The sequence below is a fragment of the Leptodactylus fuscus genome, chromosome 1 (genome assembly GCF_031893055.1).
Source record: "Leptodactylus fuscus isolate aLepFus1 chromosome 1, aLepFus1.hap2, whole genome shotgun sequence".
Taxonomy (NCBI): domain Eukaryota; kingdom Metazoa; phylum Chordata; class Amphibia; order Anura; family Leptodactylidae; genus Leptodactylus; species Leptodactylus fuscus.
In genome coordinates this window covers 129232852-129251843 of record NC_134265.1, presented here as the reverse complement: position 1 = coordinate 129251843, position 18992 = coordinate 129232852, and the positions used below count along the sequence as shown (strand labels likewise).

The 18992-nt window shown below is 44.1% G+C and overlaps 1 protein-coding gene across 3 annotated transcripts; it reads right to left on the bottom strand.

The window, feature by feature from the left end:
- Nucleotides 1–60: 60 nt before the first annotated feature.
- On the bottom strand, nt 61–7781 carry EMC4 (ER membrane protein complex subunit 4). 3 transcript variants are annotated; one of them, XM_075277475.1, is made up of 7 exons: nt 7712–7781; nt 6400–6452; nt 4366–4454; nt 3076–3187; nt 2102–2255; nt 515–675; nt 61–196 (listed from the first exon to the last, which is right to left on the bottom strand). In XM_075277475.1, the coding sequence occupies exons 2-7, from the start codon at nt 6433–6435 to the stop codon at nt 161–163; spliced, it is 588 nt and encodes a 195-aa protein (XP_075133576.1). In that variant the 5' UTR covers nt 6436–6452; nt 7712–7781; the 3' UTR covers nt 61–160. The 3 variants fall into 3 exon arrangements, with proteins under 3 accessions (XP_075133576.1, XP_075133584.1, XP_075133568.1); XM_075277483.1 differs by lacking the exon at nt 6400–6452 and having other exon boundaries at nt 7712–7773; XM_075277467.1 differs by lacking the exons at nt 6400–6452; nt 7712–7781 and having other exon boundaries at nt 4366–4517.
- Between the last annotated feature and the right edge of the window lie 11211 nt (nt 7782–18992).

The window sequence follows — 18992 nt, the reverse complement described above, 5'->3', positions numbered from 1 at the left end:
TGTCATTTTTATTATACCTATTATAATACTAAGAATAGTCATTAGAATCCACACAATACATTGAGTAGAATAATTTATTAGAAGGGTACATGGCAAAAGCTATGTTGGGTGTCTGAAAAGTAGAAGTCTTCTGTACTGCATGTGTTATCTGGTAAGACCATCATAGTAAGAGGCCTCCTCCGGTGTACTCCATTCTCTGAAAGAAGAAAAGTAGAGGAAAAGCAAGTTAAAGTTCAATGTTTTACACACAAATTATATTAAACTGACATTGATGCAGGACTGGTAACAATGTATACTGCCTTATACCAGGCCAAGCATATGCGTCAACTGGACATGATCATGAACCTTTTAGTCTATGGATGTAAACAATCTCTCCACTTACAGCATTGAGATCATATAAGATACTAATGGCTAAGGCTCTGTATGGATATTACTGTAATATGAAACTTCACAAATAGAATTAACACAAATGTGAACTAACTGCATACCTACAGAAGTTTTAATGAAGACTAACCTCAGGTGGTTCAATGAAGGCCAGCCAATCCGAGGCATGTGTGGGTAGAAGTCCCATGGACTGACACTTATAAACAGCCAACGCAAGACCTAAGAGGTTTCCAATGAGATAAACTAGGCCTTGGAGGAACCGCTGACCAGAGCTCTCCAGGAGTTTGAAGGCTTAAGAAGAAGAGAGTGTTATTATTCACTACATATACAGTACCATATACTCGAGTATAAGCCGACCTGAATATAAGCCGAGACCCCTAATTTTACCACAAAAAACTGGGAAAACTTATTGACTCGAGTATAGGGGGGGGGGGGGGGGACCACCATTGCAGATAAAAAGTCTGGTCATGTGCATTGCAGCTTAGTAACACCATGGGGATCATAGTAATAGCAGTTAACCCCATCATGTCCCTCACAGTAAACCCTGTGTGCCTCACATAAGAGTTACTGATATGTGGGACATATGGAGGTAATTAGGTATCTTCATAATTAAGGTCTTTCATTAGTACCCTCATGTGTCTCAAATATTAGTAACCCTTATATGGGGCACACAGGGGTTAATATGAGGGACATGATGGGGTTAACTGCTATTAATGTGAGGCACATGGAGTTACTGAAACTAAATTAATAACTCCAAATGCCTGACATTACTAGGCAGAGTAACTAAAGGAAGGTCCCTGTGTGTGTCACGTTACTGTAGCTTCCTCTCCTCCATACAACAGACATCTTCCATAAGACACAATGAATCCCGGCCACTCATCTGCAGGGGTGATGCTAAATCCTAGTTTGCTAAAGGACCTCTGATGATGTCATGACCATGTGATCGGACTCTGGTGTGGGCGGAGCTACTAGGATTTAGACTCAACCTTATCTGCAGATGTTACATACCAGTGGCTACAGGACCTTTGATAACATCACAGTCACGTGACCTCATGACAAGCCAATCACAGAGCAGTAGGACCTCCCCCTTCCAGTTTTCTATGCTCCGTGGACCCTGACTCGTGTACAAGCCGAGGAGAGCGTTTTTAGCGTGAAAAATATGCTGAAAAAGTCGGCTTATACTCGAGTATATACGGATATGTTGAAACAGATAATTGGAATATGATCAAACAGACAGTGGCTGTATGGAGAACAGTGTTCATACAGCCATAGGTTGCACAAGTCACCCATCCTTCACATAAGACACTGGTCTCAAAAGGTGGCAATACTGCATAGATGTGCTTGTGGGTAAAGTTACACATTAGGGCAATTTTTGTATGAGCACTTAGTTTAGTGGTTTGGAACAACCAAAAGTCTGAACACAATTTACATTGATTTTCCAAGACTAAGGATAGGTCATAAATATTAGACTGGCGGGAGTCCATCTTCCCCACAAATCAGCTGAGTGACGCAGCAGCGCTCTAATGCTCTCATCAAGTGAGGACACATGACCTATTTGCAATTCAGTCTCATTTCAGAGAATGGGGCAGCAATACCATATACAGTGTATGGCTTTGTGCTTGTCAAACAGTAAAGGTTCATAGGATAGGTCATCAATATTTTAGCCCTGTATAGTTTGCAGACAAACATCCCAGTTATAGAAGAGCAAATTACTTACTGGCAGGTGTAGCAAGCAGTGCTTGTATTGGTCGCCAAGCCATCATACACACCATCATAATGGGGAAGATAGAAATTGTGTTTCCAGCCATATACATTATAAACAGGTTCATAGGGATCTGCTTGAGTGGCCCCAAAGCGATGTCCCAGCAGCGCTGCACAAATAAGCAAAGCTGTCAGCAAATAGTCATAGTAAAGGTAAAGACTCCCTGTCACTTGAACATGTTGCCCTACTTAGAAAAAAACAATCTGGGTTTCTACACAATCGATAAGTTGAAGAAAGTGAACGCACAAGCCGGTGAAGAATTAGGAGCTTTGTTTGGTTGTACCAATTTTGAAGTCATCTCTTGTGCCAACAGGATGGGATATAACTTCAAGATCAGTGATCCTGAAAACAGATGCCTGCTTCTTCCAACCAAATGGAGTGGTAGGCCAAGCATCGCTCTGCAGTTTCATTCATTCTATACTCACATGGGAGTACCAGAGATAGAGTGCCATATTCAGCCATTTCTGCAAACTCCCCCCCCCCCACACACACACAGAGAATGAATGGAGCAGCACGTTTGAGAAGAGCAGATCTTTGTTTTAAGCCACCTGAAGTGGTTGGGAGTCATGCAAACAGCCCAATATAGCTGTGCCCAGTGGATTCTGTAAATTCTATTGGAAGTTACAGAAACAGCCTTTTCCATGACTGGCACAGGTCTTCTCTACAACTAGTCTAAATAGTACAAAAAATAGAAACAGAAAATGCAGCAGCGCCTTGAATGTTTCTGCGTATAACTGCATGTATACACAACCTCCACTAATAACCCCACTCCCTGGTACAGATTGGAGTCTACTATGTTAATAGCTGCTATTAGCCAAACCTCATAATAGTTTACTGTGCTATTTGGAGTAATAGAGCAGTCCTTTCTTCATACTATACTGCTCGAATGACAGTCTACATTCATTATAAAGCCCCATTCATCTCTTTACCTTCTCTACAAGAATATGGTCGGACTCTTGCACACTGGTGTCAGGGACCTGTTTATCAGAATATCCTACTGGATACATGCTGTCTTGTGGAGAACTCCTCTCGCCTCGACCCCTAACATGGAGAGAAGCAATTAGAATAAAACAAATAGGAAGTGATTTGTAACTTTGCAGATGGATAACTGACACATACAGGTTCCTAAATACATCAGAATTTGTCAGCTGAAAATATACACACACAAAAATACACGTGGATAGTATGAACTTCACTGTTTATTATACTTTAGGGAGCCTGTCAGCAGGAAAATTGGTGTCAAACTAATGACACTACCTTATAGAGCTGCTTCTATACTGTCCAAAAAAAAAAAAAAAAAAAAAGCTGTTCTTATTCTGCATTGCAGCTCTATTTTCATGAAAACCAGCATTTTATTGTTATGCAAATTAGCCGAACAGGGCTTTAGTGGTGTTGTCTTCTGCCAGGGCTCAGAAATCCAATCCTAACTGCAGACAAAGTGTGCAAAATGTCACTCAAGCAATGAGGGCAGAGCTGGGTGGGAGTTGGGGATGGATATTTAGTGCAGAGAATGAAGCCCTGGCTGAAGACGACATGCCGCTAGAGCCATTTTCAGCTAATTTGCATTAGAATAAAGCAGCGCAGAACTTTTGACAGAAAGCTCTCACGATTTCCTCTGCGGACTTTCTGCTTTAATTATACTATAGGGAAACTGCCGGTGTTCCCCTAGGTATAATGGACATGCTGCAAGTTGCAGTTCTGGAGATCACCGCATGTCCGTAGCATTTATTTAAACAGTCACTTTGCTGTGACTGTAAAACGCTGTAGTCTTTTCTGTGATGTTTCCGTCGCAGCCAAACCGTGGCGTTTACGCCACGTGGAGCCCGTGCCTAAGAAAGGCATCTTTGCAAAGTGCAGAAGTCGCTCTTCAGGTACTGTCATTAAATTGATGCCAATTTTCCTGCTGACAGACTCCATTTAAAAGCAAGGATTGTCACAATAAGCCACCTGCTTTCTTTATGCCCTTTTCTGGAAAACAAAGTGCTCGAATTTGGACTCCCAGTGTACACAAGAGCAGCAGGTTACCCTTCATGTGAATTGGTGACATGCAACCCCCCCACTGATCAGAAAATTACTCCCTAATCTGTGGGCAAATTACATCCATAACACAATAGATCTGTATGCTGTCAGTGGAAACCACTGACAGTGCGGGTCCATGAAAAATACATGTGTGAATAAGTCCTTAGTTTGCCACTATTAGAAGATAAGTCGGAACTTACCTTGTTCCACCAGAACTGAACTCAATGGCCCATTTAAAGCGACGTCCACTTTTTGCAACCAAATTTGATGGAGCAGCCATTGCTGTAACCTGGTGAGAGAGTACAAATATATTATTCTGCATCATAAGAAACACCATCTCCTTCACAACATAAATACCACACAGAGAAAATTATTGGGCCACACAAACTCACAAACAGTATTTAAATGTGTAGACAAAGCCGAAACATCTTTGCAAAATAAGAAATTAAAACACTTGTAGATTTAGGGTTTCTGACCAGTCCCAGATCATACAAAGTTCCTGCATTCATGGTTATATCCATTGGCAAAACATCGAGACACGAAGAAGGTTAGAGATAACCCTCGAAAATGCTGCAAAATTTGCAAAAATGTTTAAGCTTTAATAGTCTACAAATTTGAATATGGTTATTTTTATCGGAAGACTCCTTTACTGAATTCAGAAGTGTCACTCAGTGCCATTGCCACAACACCCAGCCATGCAGTCTGACTTTACAAACATTAGTGAGAGAATGGCTTGTTGGAAAGAGCTCAAGGAATCCAGCATAGTGCCGGGACAAGATGCCAGCAGCGTAACAAGTCAGTTCATGGAACTTCTTCACTCCTTGATATTCCACCATCTTCTGTGAGTGGTATTATTGGAGAGTTAAAACGTTTAAACCCTTTTCCGGCATGCTATTATGGCAGATGTCAGGTCATTAAACATGGCGACAATGCCCATGATCAGAGCCAGGCACCTATCGATGGGATTAACGCCACAGATGCCTTAGTCAAATGTGATCAAGGCATCTTCTTAATGGTGGCAGCCATACTCGTGACAATCACAATCCCCTACAACATATCAAGGCGCAGAGATCCATTGCTACAGCAGCCTATTGATGCCTCCCAAACTTGTAATTTGTATAGGTCTATTACAGGCTGTAATTACAGTGTATTGTACTAGTGATCAAACCCCCTGGGGTTCAAGACTCCTAGGTGGTCTAGAAATAAAAGTTCTAAAAAAGAAAACTATATATATCTAGATACTTTTTTTTAAAGAAATATAATAATGTTCAAATCATCCCCTTTCTCTAGAACAAGTATAAAATAAAGTGAAAACCAAACACATTGAGTTTCTCCATGTCCGAAAATGCCTGAATTACAAATTTCTAATATTTTTCTCATTCTGTAAATGCAGTTTCACCTAAAAATAAATAAATAAATCACAATTACAAGGGACCAAAACATCACACATTCCCCAAAATGGCACAAGTAAAAAGCACAACTGGCCATGCCAGAAAAGACACCCTATGCAGCCCCCTACATGGTAATTTTAAAAAGTTAGGGGTGTCAGAATATGGTGACATAAAGAATTATTTTCAAAGTGTTAAACTGTAATTTATGTCAATACCAAATGTAAAACTATATACATTGGGTACTGACACAGTTGTACCAACCTGCAGAATACAGGTGACAAGTCATTTTGGCTATACAGTCAACACTGTAAAAAAGAAAGCCCATAAGAAAATAGTGCAAAGGCGGTTTTCCCCTAATTCCATCCCTTCCAGCTTGCAGGGAATATTAAATGGTACGAAGCACAATGAAGAATACTGAACATAGCTTACCACTTGCCCCCCAGGGTGCCTGTAACTTCAATTAGCGCCTCCATTAGTACTGATGGAATCGCTCATTACACTTGTAAAGTAAGGATGGTGCCCACGGCCATTCATTCTTGGCGAGGTGGGGAAGACAGTGGCCATCACAGAAGCACATACTTCCAGGGGTACACATACCATAGGTTGAGAACCATTGGCATAGATTATAGATTGCTTACACTAAGTCGTCTTCTCAAAATAAGATGGAGCACACTTTACAGCATATTGTTATCTTTCGACCTTTGTCATCTGGAATTCAGCCAAGAGGGATTGGGAAATACTCAAGCAGCATGCCCTGTAAGTCTTGACTTTGCAAGTGAAATCCAAAGCAAATACGCATGCAACACAAGTCTATACATACGCTTAGGCTACATGCACACGTACATTGTGACGTCTGCTTTTTTCATGACTGCTTTGCATCTCTCAAAGACATCAGTCTATTGACGTATCCATGAAAATGGACAAAAATAGGACATGTTAAAGTTTTTGACAATCCGATAAAATGGGTCATCAAAAAACAGACATTTAAATCAATGGGTTTTAAAAATGGCTGACGTTGTGTACATGAGTCCTTAGGCTGCTTGTCATACTTCTCCTGGGTGAGGTGGGGTTACCCATGTACAGTCTAGAAACTTTCCAATAGATCATGAGCAACTCTTTAGATCTTAAAAAAAAAAAGCAGAGAAAAGCAAAGAGGCACAGCACTTTTATTCTAGCTATCAGTGGGCGATGTTCACATTTGCATCAAAGTAAAAAAGAAAAGTACACAAGGAGTTTATTTTTCTTACTCCGGGATACTGTGGTGGTGCCAACCCTCGGTCACATGATCAGAACCGGCACTACTACGCCTGCCTCCCAACTACTTACCCATTTTTACCATAATAAAGCCAATTACATGGCTCATAGCTACCTGTGAAAACGGTAGTGGACTGGGTACAGGTTCCAAACCCCCAGGCCCAGCATAAAATAAACTCTGGAGGAATTAAGTAAAATAAAATTCCCTGGACAACCCCTTTAAGTGAGATGACAGTGTACACAAAGACTTTACGGAGCAACAAATGTGGATGTTCAACACTACTCCATACTAGATGAGGGGGCACAGGGCACTCAGCACCTCCATCCTAGTGATCAGCGGGGACCACACAATGTTTACACTCAGTAACTTGTTACAAAACTGACTCTTGTTATGAACTGAACATGACATTTGGATACAGACTGTAGAACAGGAACACTATAGTCTTATATACCTCAATAGTAAAATACCCCCGGAGCTTACACTTAGCTGTGGAATACTAGAAGAGTCTGACACCCCGCACAGATCAGTCCTAGCAGCTGCTAGTGGACAGGGGGTATAGGGATGTCCAGGAATTAGAGGAACCCCTGGGGCAGCCAGGACAGGTACAGCTCACCCACTGCTATGTTGTCCATTGCTGGAAGCCTTCAGGCTTATATGACTGCCCAGACCAATGACCTCTACAGTTGCACGTAACGAACTGGAGACCCATTTGAGGGATATCACTGGGCCCCCTCCTGCAGCCAGTGACTGGTAAGGGGCACTGGTGGCTGATAACAGGGAACTTTATTTTCAAAGCTCCCCCCGTCGCCCCCCGGGTTACTCCACTTTCTTGAGAATCCCTTTAAGGTCAGAATAGGAAACACACAACGAACTATTGGGTTCCACTATCCGGTGCCTTACCGTGAGAGCGTCCTCCGCTGACAGCAACTACAGATGTTCTCGTCGGAAGACGCAGGTAAGTGACGTCAGAAGCTCCCAGCACTAGGGGAAAGCTTGCGCAAGACGTTCAGTGCTGTTGCGGCAGCCATTTTGTTGAAGCCTGTGGTTCTGTTTCAGCTCCAGTCCTTCCTTGATCACAGGAAGTGTGTAATTGGATCACTGGGTGCCGGTGCTGTGTTGTTACTATTATATTATACTATATATAAAGGAAGGATACAGAGTAATAAATACAGTATCACTGGATTAAAGCTGGCTATATCGACAAAGGTAGCCATGAATATCCAATAGCAGCAGAGCCATCTCATACCTCCCTCCTTTTAGGAAATAATATTAACCAATTCACAACCCGGACCATTTTCCTTTGCTTAGGACCAAAAACATTTTTGTTTTTGGAAAATAAAAATAATATAGTACCATACCTCCCAACTTTTGAACAACCGAAAGAGGGACAAAATGTGCGGCGCGCATAGCGCGCCGCGGCAAATTTAGCCCCGCCCACTTTTGTGTTGACCCCGCCCACTCGTTAATTTTCATGTGCCCGCACACAGTATAATCCTCCTACAGTCACCCGTAAATTATATGTCCCCCCCTCTATCTCTCCCCCAGTTTCATATACACCCTTCATCTGCCCCCAGTTTCATGTCCCTCTTCCAGCTCTGCCCCCAGATTCATGTCCCCCCCTCCATCTCTGCCCCCAGATTCATGTCCCTCCATCTCTGTCCCCAGATTCATGTCCCCCCATCTCTGCCCCCAGACTCATGTCCCCTCCATCTCTGCCCCCAGATTCATGTCCCCCCATCTCTGCCCCCAGATTCATGTCCCCCCATCTCTGCCCCCAGATTCATATCCCCTCCATCACTGCCCCCAGATTCATGTCCCTCCATCTTTGCCCCCAGATTCATGTCCCCCCCATCTCTGCCCCCAGATTCATGTCCCCCAGATTCATGTCCCCCCTCCATCTCTGCCCCCAGATTCATGTCCCCCCTCCATCTCTGCCCCCAGATTCATGTCCCCCATCTCTGCCCCCAGATTCATATCCCCTCCATCACTGCCCCCAGATTCATGTCCCTCCATCTCTGCCCCCAGATTCATGTCCCCCCCATCTCTGCCCCCAGATTCATGTCCCCTCCATCTCTGCCCCCAGATTCATGTCCCCTCCATCTCTGCCCCCAGATTCATGTCCCCCCCATCTCTGCCCCCAGATTCATGTCCCCCCCCATCTCTGCCCCCAGATTCATGTCCCTCCATCTCTGTCCCCAGATTCATGTCCCCTCCATCTCTGCCCCCATATTCATGTCCCTCCATCTCTGCCCCCAGATTCATGTCCTCTCCATCTCTGCCCCCAGATTCATGTCCCACATCTCTGCCCCCAGATTCATGTCCCTCCATCTCTGCCCCCAGATTCATGTCCCTCCATCTCTGCCCCCAGATTCATGTCCTCTCCATCTCTGCCCCCAGATTCATGTCCTCTCCATCTCTGCCCCCAGATTCATGTCCCTCCATCTCTGCCCCCAGATTCGTGTCCCTCCATCTCTGCCCCAGATTCATGTCCTCTCCATCTCTGCCCCCAGATTCATGTCTCCCATCTCTGCCCCCAGATTCATGTCCCCCATCTCTGCCCTCAGATTCATGTCCCCCATCTCTGCCCTCAGATTCATGTCCTCTCCATCTCTGCCCCCAGATTCGTGTCCCTCCATCTCTGCCCCCAGATTCGTGTCCCTCCATCTCTGCCCCCAGATTCATGTCCTCTCCATCTCTGCCCCCAGATTCATGTCCTCTCCATCTCTGCCCCCAGATTCATGTCTCCCATCTCTGCCCCCAGATTCATGTCCCCCATCTCTGCCCTCAGATTCATGTCCTCTCCATCTCTGCCCCCAGATTCATGTCCCCCATCTCTGCCCCCAGATTCATGTCCCCCCATCTCTGCCCCCAGATTCATGTCCCCTCCATCTCTGCCCCAGTTTCATGTCCACTCCATATCTGCCCCCAGATTCATGTCTCCTCCATCTCTGCCCCCAGATTCATGTCCCACATCTCTGCCCCCAGATTCATGTCCCACATCTCTGCCCCCAGATTCCTGTCCCTCCATCTCTGCCCCCAGTGTCATGCCGTCCTCTCCTTCATCTGCCCCCAGATTCACGTTCCACCTCCACATTAAACTTACCTTCTCCTCCGCTCCCTCGCCGCTCTCTGACCGCCTCTCTCCCTGACACACGCGGCTGAAGCTGCTCGCGTGCTCGCTTCGCCGCTGCGTCTCTCTCTCGCTGACACATGCGGCTGAAGCGAGGTGATCCTCTGGACGCAGATCTGAGTTGAAATCGGGACATATCTCCCTCCAACCGGGACCGCGGGACATGTCACCCAAATCGGGACTGTCCCGCGGAAATCGGGACGGTTGGGAGGTATGTAGTACGTAGGGCGGGTTCACACCTGCACCCGATCTCTGTTTTCAGGTTTCCGTCTTCTGCAGACAGAAGATGGAAACCTGGCAGATAGTGTCCGCTGGTGAGCTCCGGTGAGCGTTTTGTGCTCTCTGTGGCAAAACTGTTTTTTTTTAACTGGACACAAAGTCCTGCATGTCTGACTTTGTGTCCAGTTAAAAAAAAACAAAACTGTTTCGTCACGGAGACCAGAAGACGCTCGCCGGCGCTCATGGCTGGACACTGTCCAAACCCATTCAAATGAATGGGTTAGAAAAATTACTGCAGGTTTACGTCTCCTGTCTCCACTTTCGGGCAGGAAACGGAAATCTGCAAAACGGAGACCAGGGCGCAGGTGTGAACTCGCCCTTACAGAAGTAGTTGAAGGGATTATTAGTGCTATATATTGCACACTACTCTTTTATATTCCTATGGGAGATAAGAGTGGCAGACATGGTGGCTTTCTCCAGCTTTGAGCTGGATTTAGGAAAATAATAAGGGAACACACAATTTCAGACATTTATAGCACATACTATTGATTTGCCTTTAAAGGAATTTTCAATGAATTAAAAGGAATCTATAATTGGTAAAATCACTTTTTAAATAAGCATACAGTGTCTTGCAAAAGTATTCATACCCCTTGAACTTTTTCAGATTTTGGCACCTTACAACCACAAACTTTAATGTGTTTTGTTGAGATTTTAAAGAGGACCTTTCACCACTTTTGGGCACATGCAGTGTTATATACTGCCAGAAAGCCGACAGTGCGCTGAGTTCAGCACACTGTCGGCTTTCCCGATCTGTGCCCGGTGTAAAGATCTTACGGTGCCGGTACCGTAGTGCTCTATGGTCAGAAGGGCGTTTCTGACCATTAGCCAGAGACGTCCTTCTGCCTCGCGGCGCCAATCGCGCTGTGCTGTGGAGCGGGGAAGAACGCCCCCTCCCTCTGCTCACGCAGCTCGTCCATAGACGAGTATTATCAGGAGCGGGAGGGGGGAGTTCCTCCCGGCTCCACAGCACAGCGCGATAGGCGCCGCGAGGCAGAAGGACGTCTCTGGCTAATGGTCAGAAACGCCCTTCTGACCATAGAGCACTACGGTACCGGCACCGTAAGCTCTTTACACCGGGCACAGATCGGGAAAGCCGACAGTGTGCTGAACTCAGCGCACTGTCAGCTTTCTGGCAGTATATGACACTGCATGTGCCCAAAAGTGGTGAAAGGTCCTCTTTAAGTGATAGTGTTGCTAGGTAGCTACAATATGGCTGGCCACATGATCCACAGCACCTGGTAGTCAGGTGTGAGAATGGGTATAATGGAACGGCAGGGCATCTTCTTCAGACCTCTTGCTGACATCACACATCTGGGAGGGGGGGGGTGTTACTGCTGAGGCCTGTGATTTGGTTTCAGCAGTCATGTGGGGTGCAAGCAATGGTGCTTTGCCACTTTCACCTAACATTATGACGTTGGCACACCTCATGTAATCACTGAGGTCCAATCGAGCCTCAAAGGTGACCCTGGGGCACGTGACATCAGCCAGAGTATTGAAGGGGACTCGGTGATCTCCAGACACCTAGGAGAGGTAAGTAGAATTGTTTATTATTTTTACTCACCTCCCCTGGGCCTTCACCTATTATACTTTGGGAAATTGCCAGACACCCAGGAGAGGTGAGGCAAGGTTAGAATAACTGTTTGTTTTTTGTGTTGTTTACACACCTCCTTGGGCCTCCACTTATTGTACTCTGGGGTCTGAGTAGCAAGCAGCTCAAATATCACACCTACCTCTCTTCCATTCCATGGAAGATGCTCCTCTGTGACTAACCCTAGAAGCCACCTTATGGGGACCACCTTATCCTGTCCGCATGATTTGTGTGGGCAGTGGTCGGCAAGCACGCAGATCCCATTATAGTCTATGGGGTCCGTGTGCTTTTACTGCACAGAATTTGCAATTTCTTTTGGTATTCCGTTCGGGGGGGTCCCCATGCAGACTCCCCCGGATGGAATCCAAATGCTGATTTAAAGAGGGCATAAGATCTATCACCTTCTCTCCATATGGGGAGTCTCTTCCTTCAGCGCTAAGCAGCACTGCTTTAATTTACAGTCTACTGAGATGTACCAATATCTACAAAGGTGATGCTTAATTTCTAATTTCTTCAGGAATACTGCTCCCTTTCAAAGACTTATTGTCTTTGAAATTACTGTCTAAAATACCCACCTGCCAGAAGCCTGATCTTACTAATATACACTAACCAGACCCATTCCTCTTACCTAACTACCTTAGGGTGCATGCACACTACGTAACGCCGGGCGTGTATGAGAGCCGTACACGCCGGCGTTACAGCAGGGCTGCCGAACACTTCCCATTCACTTCAATGGGAGCGCTCGTAAACGCCGCTGTTACGAGCGCTCCCATTGAAGTGAATGGGAAGTGTTCGGCAGTCTGCCGTAATGCCGGCGTGTACGGCTCTCATACACGCCCGGCGTTACGTAGTGTGCATGCACCCTTACATCTTAAAATGGAAAACCTACCCTCAATAACAATGGTCCCATATCTACAAAATCACCCAGAACACCTTCATGCTAGAAATCTCCTTACTATTATGGTGGTACTTAGTACTCACAAGAATTTCTCACTCTATACCAAGCTACCCAAGCAACTGTTACGGGGGTTGTCTCTTTAGGTTATATACTGCATACATGTTTATCTTACCCTAGAGTCTAAAGACTTTGGATATGAGTTTACCACCCAAACAGTTGATCACTGGACAAAATATATAAGAAAGGGGGCTTTAGTGAATAAGCAGATTGAGAATAACCAACCAAACTCTAAACCAAAAAACTAAACTAAAGAAAGGAACAGTTGGAAGTATCCAGTCCAGTGCTTGTGGAAATTGGTTTCTAACTTGTGAAAGGAACGGACAACAAAAGGTAAGCCTGCCACACTAATGATGGCAGTGTCATATTTCTCAAAAATACAGTCATGGCCGTATGTAAGTATTGGCACCCATAAAAAATTTCCAGAAAATGAAGTATTTCTCCCAGAAAATTTTTGAAGTTGCACGTTTTCTTTTACACATGTTTATTTCCTTTGTATGTTGGAATAACTCCAAAAACGTCCTGGACAAAATTCTTGCCACCTTTTCTAAATTGTGGGTAAATAACGCTTCGTTCACACTTGCGCCTGGTATCTGTCCATCGTGAAACCACCTTAAGATCAGAGAGACTGTTTAGAAACGATTTGTTTAAAAACCCATTCATTTCAATGAGTTTTTAAAACAATCCGCAGGTGTATGTTTTGAGCATTTTTTGCCGTGTATCCTCTCTTTTGAACGAAGACCAAAGTCGGACTTGCAGTACTTTGCGTCCATACAAAAAATAAGGATACACAATGGACCGGCTCAAACTGTTTTTTCTTTTTTAACATTAAGGTCTATGGAAGGCGGATTACAAATGGATTACAAAGGATTACAAAGGATAGTCATCTATTTGTAATCTGTTTTTCTCTCTGCGTATGCTCAGAATGAATAAGGGAAAAAAAAGGATTGGTCAAAAACAGACACAAACGGTCCATTTTTTGGACGGGCATCCATTGACTATCCGTCTAAAAAGACAGATTTAGGTATCCGCTAAGGGGCAACACGGTGACTCAGTGGTTAGCACTGTAGCCTTGCAGCGCTGGGGCCCTGGGTTTGAATTCTGCCAGGAACAACATCTGCAAGGAGTTTGTATGTTCCCCGTGTGCTTGTGTGGATTTCCTCCCATTCTACAAAGACATACTGATAGGGAAAAAAAATGTACATGGTGATCCCTATATGAGGCTCGCAATCTACATAAAAAAAAAAAAGATTTAGGTATCCGTTGTGTAACCAGTTGGAATCTTTTTTGTACCAAACCTTTGCAAGAGAACAGATACCACGCGCAAGTGTGAATGAAGCGTAACTTTGTTTCAAGCATGTGATGCTCATACAAACTCACCTGTGGTAAGTAACAGGTGTGGGCAACACAAAAATTACTCCTGAAACCAGACAAAAAAGAGAGAAGTTGACTCAATATTTGCATTGTGTGTCTGTGTGTATCATACACATGCATGGAGAATAGAAAGAGTAGAAGAGAACTGTCCGAGAACTTGACAACCAAAATTGTAGAACTATATCTACAAACTCAAGGTTACAAGTCCATCTCCAAAGATCTTGATGTTCCTTTGTCCATGGTGCGCAGCATAATCAAAAGATTTACACCCCATGGTACTGTAGCTAATCTCCCTGGATGTGGATGGAAGAGAAAAATTGATGAAAGGTTTCAACACAGGATAGCCTGGATGGTGGATAAACAGCTCCAAGAGCCAAAGAAATCCAAGCTGTCCTGCAGGCTCAGGGTACATCAGCGTTAGCATAAACTATCCATTGACATTTCAATGAAACGTTATGGCAGGAAACCCAGGAGGACCCCACTGTTGTCACAGAGACATAAAAAAGGTAGACTGCAGTTTGCCAAAATGTATGTTAGTAAGCTAAAATCCTTCTGGGAAAACATCAGATAAGAACAAGACAGAGCTTTTTAGTAAAGCACATCATTCTACTGTTTACCGAAAACGGAATGAGGCCTACAAAGAAAAGAACACAGGACCAACAGTCAATTATAGTGGAGGTTCAAAAATGTTTTTGGGTTGTTTTGCTGCCTCTGGCACTGGGTACCTTGACTGTGTGCAAGGCATCATGAAATCTGAAGATTACCAAAAGATTTTGGATCTCAAAGTTTGGTTTGCATTCTAGGTCATGGGTCTTCCAGCAGAACAATGACCCCAAACAGACTTCAACGAGCACTGGAGAGTTCTAAAGTGGCCAGCAATGAGTCCAGATCTAGATCCCAACACCTGTGGAGAGATCTTAAACTTGCTGTTGGAAGAAGGCACCCTTCAACAAATATAAGAGACCTGGAGCAGTTTGCAAGTGCTCTAAAACTCCAGTTGAGAGGTGTAAGAAGCTTGTTGAAGGTTATAGGAAGTGTTTGATTTCAATTATTTTTTCCAAAGAGTGTGTAACCAAATATTAATTTGAGGGTACCAGTAATTTTGTCCGGCCCATTTTTGGAGTTTTGCATGAAATTATATTATTTATTATTATTATTATTATTTTCTGTATGTGTGTGATGTTCCAATACACACAAAGGAAATAAACATGTGAATAACAAAACATATGTAATTGCAATACAATTCTGGGGTGCCAACACCTATGGCCATGACTGTATAAAAACCCTACTAGAGCATTTTGATAAATAGGGTGGTAAAGGGCTGGGCCCATTGATTTGCAGACAGTAGAAGAACTGTTGGTGGCAATTAGGGTTTTTTGTAGTGAGAAGTATAAACTGGTATTGTTGCGGGTAGCAAGTGTAGTGGCATTCTCGGGTACATTCTGGGTAATGGACTTGGTGGTGTCAGCAGCAGCAAAGAAAGGTGGACGGTCAAGAAATAAAAACAGTCAAGGTAGCAGATAAAGGGGTATAATGCTTATTAGGAAGTCTAAAACGGTAGACAGCCATGGTGACCATATCAACAAAGGTAGTTTAATACAATGTGTAAAAGAATATTTGGGACACAGGCCTAAGGACTCATCTCGGCATTATATGCTCATCTCGGCATTATATGCTCATCTCATGCAGGTCAAGATGTCTCATCTAGAAGTCCCTGATTTACTTAAATGGCGCACTCTTATTTCCACTCTCATCGATGAGACATTCTCTCACCTTCTGGAGTCAGTGGTTTGTCTCTCTAGATTCTAACAATAAGCTAATAGAAGTATACACTCACCGGCCACTTTATTAGGTACACCTGTCCAACTGCTCGTTAACACTTAATTTCTAATCAGCCAATCACATGGCGGCAACTCAGTGCATTTAGGCATGTAGACATGGTCAAGACAATCTCCTGCAGTTCAAACCGAGCCTCAGTATGGGGAAGAAAGGTGATTTGAGTGCCTTTGAGCGTGGCATGGTTGTTGGTGCCAGAAGGGTTGGTCTGAGTATTTCAGAAACTGCTGATCTACTGGGATTTTCACGCACAACCATCTCTAGGGTTTACAGAGAATGGTCCGAAAAAGAAAAAACATCCAGTGAGCGGCAGTTCTGTAGGCGGAAATGCGTTGTTGATGCCAGAGGTCAGAGGAGAATGGCCAGACTGGTTCGAGCTGATAGAAAGGCAACAGTGACTCAAATAGCCACCCGTTACAACCAAGGTAGCCAGAAGAGCATCTCTGAACGCACAGTACGTCCAACTTTGAGGCAAATGGGCTACAGCAGCAGAAGACCACACCGGGTGCCACTCCTTTCAGCTAAGAACAGGAAACTGAGGCTACAATTTGCACAAGCTCATCGAAATTGGACAATTGAAGATTGGAAAAACGTTGCCTGGTCTGATGAGTCTCGATTTCTGCTGCGACATTTGGATGGTAGGGTCAGAATTTGGCGTCAACAACATGAAAGCATGGATCCATCCTGCCTTGTATCAACGGTTCAGGCTGGTGGTGGTGGTGTCATGGTGTGGGGAATATTTTCTTGGCACTCTTTGGGCCCCTTGGTACCAATTGAGCATCGTTGCAACGCCAAAGCCTACCTGAGTATTGTTGCTGACCATGTCCATCCCTTTATGACCACAATGTACCCAACATCTGATGGCTACTTTCAGCAGGATAATGCAATGCCATGTCATAAAGCTGGAATCATCTCAGACTGGTTTCTTGAACATGACAATGAGTTCACTGTACTCCAATGGCCTCCACAGTCACCAGATCTCAATCCAATAGAACATCTTTGGGATGTGGTGGAACGGGAGATTCGTATCATGGATGTGCAGCCGACAAATCTGCGGCAACTGTGTGATGTCATGTCAATATGGACCAAAATCTCTGAGGAATGCTTCCAGCACCTTGTTGAATCTATGCCACGAAGAATTGAGGCAGTTCTGAAGGCAAAAGGGGGTCCAACCCGTTACTAGCATGGTGTACCTAATAAAGTGGCCGGTGAGTGTATATTTTGCAACAAAGTTATTTGACCCCTGCACTCTGTATAAAATGGGACAGCTACAATATCTGCAATGCACTGATTTTTTTTTTTTGTATATGCTCTCGCCCTCTACTGGTCAGAATGGAATCTGTGCTTCTTTCGGCTCCCTAGCCAGGACTTTCTACTGGACAACTTTTACTTGATATTTTATTTCTACTAGGAACTGTGTAGCAATGTTTTAATTTCTTTGTTCTGTTTTGTCTAGTTCTTTTTATATATTTGTACAACTTCTAGATTATGTTCTTTTGTCATTTCTATTGCATTATGTACTCCTGTTATGTAATATTTTGTACAATTTTTAATGAACCGAGTTAAAAAAAAAAAAAAAAGGAAGAACACCAGTAAAAATAGAGAACCGGCATTAAACGTCATCTTTCAAGCAATAAGGTCAACGTGAAATGGTTTGGAAGAAAAGGCTTCCAGTGGTTCCAGATGAGAAAACTGATGGACGATTTAGGATCACAGGGGGTACTTGTGTATGCAAAATGCAATGACTTGACAAAGCCTGAACCTTGAGCACCAAAAATATTTGGGAAATATATGCAAATCTGTTTTCCAGGATGAAATTAGGAAAACAGCGCCTCTGTCGCTGCCTCTTAGGACAGCCCCCTCAACATCATGCATGACTTTTTTCAATAAGCCTAATAACATGATGCGGGGATTATTGCCAAATTAGTATTTCTATTCCAAAAGGAACAGATTCCCAGCTGTGGACAGCGCTGTTTCGATGTTGGATCTCATCAGCACAGCGTACGGATACTAGTTTGGCTGGGTGAGAGACTATAGACCAGGGTCAGGGGATAATAACACTCCTTAGAGAGTGGCCAGCTTTGCAGGAGTATGGAGACATACAAGCCATTTTTGCTCCACTGGGGGATTATGGAAAGTAGCTGGGAATCTGTTCCTTTTGAAATAGAAATACTAGTTTGGCAATAATTCCCACATCATGTAATTAGGTTTATTGAAAAAAATAATGCATGATGTTGAGGGGGCTGTTCTAAGAGGCATCAAACATAGCCACTGTTTTCCTAATTACATCCTCGAAAACAGATTTGCATACATTTCCCATAATCCCCCAGTGGAGCAAAAATGGTTTGTAAGTCTCTATACACCTGCAAAGATGCCCACTCCCTAAGAAGTGTTATTATCCCCTGACCCAAAAATATTTGGACTTGATAGCATACAAAGTAAGGTGGCCAAAGCTAAAGACCTTGATTTGGAAAGTAATTCAGAGAAGAAACTAGAGGGGTGCAGTGTCACCAGCTGTTATCGAGAAGCAATGAAGGAAGATAAACAAGACCATGAGAAGCTTTATGGGCAGTGTAACCCACACAGACATTGAATTTGGGTGCCAAGGGCTGTTCAGGAATGAATTTATTGGATGTAGGAGTGGACAACTTGCAAGATAGGCTAGAGGTGTGGAGGAAGAAAGTTTAGTGGTGAAAGAGATATGTTGGCAGCAAGTATATTTGGCGAAAGATAGCAGCACTGCATTCCAGGTCAGACCGGTTTGGTGTTGGTTGCTTTTGGAATAGAGAGTTATGAAGTCTGGACAACTGCTTGGAGGATGGCCATGGCAGTCAGGGACAGTTATGATGATGCAAGATGGTGATCTGGGGGACAAGCATCCAGAGCTTAGCAAGTACTGCGCCGCTATTGTGTCCGGCACCTCTTGTATTTAAAGGGGTTGTCCACTTTCAGCCCAATATCGAGAGACAAATGTTATTGTTTGTATAATAAAAAGTTGTACAATTTTCCAATATACTTT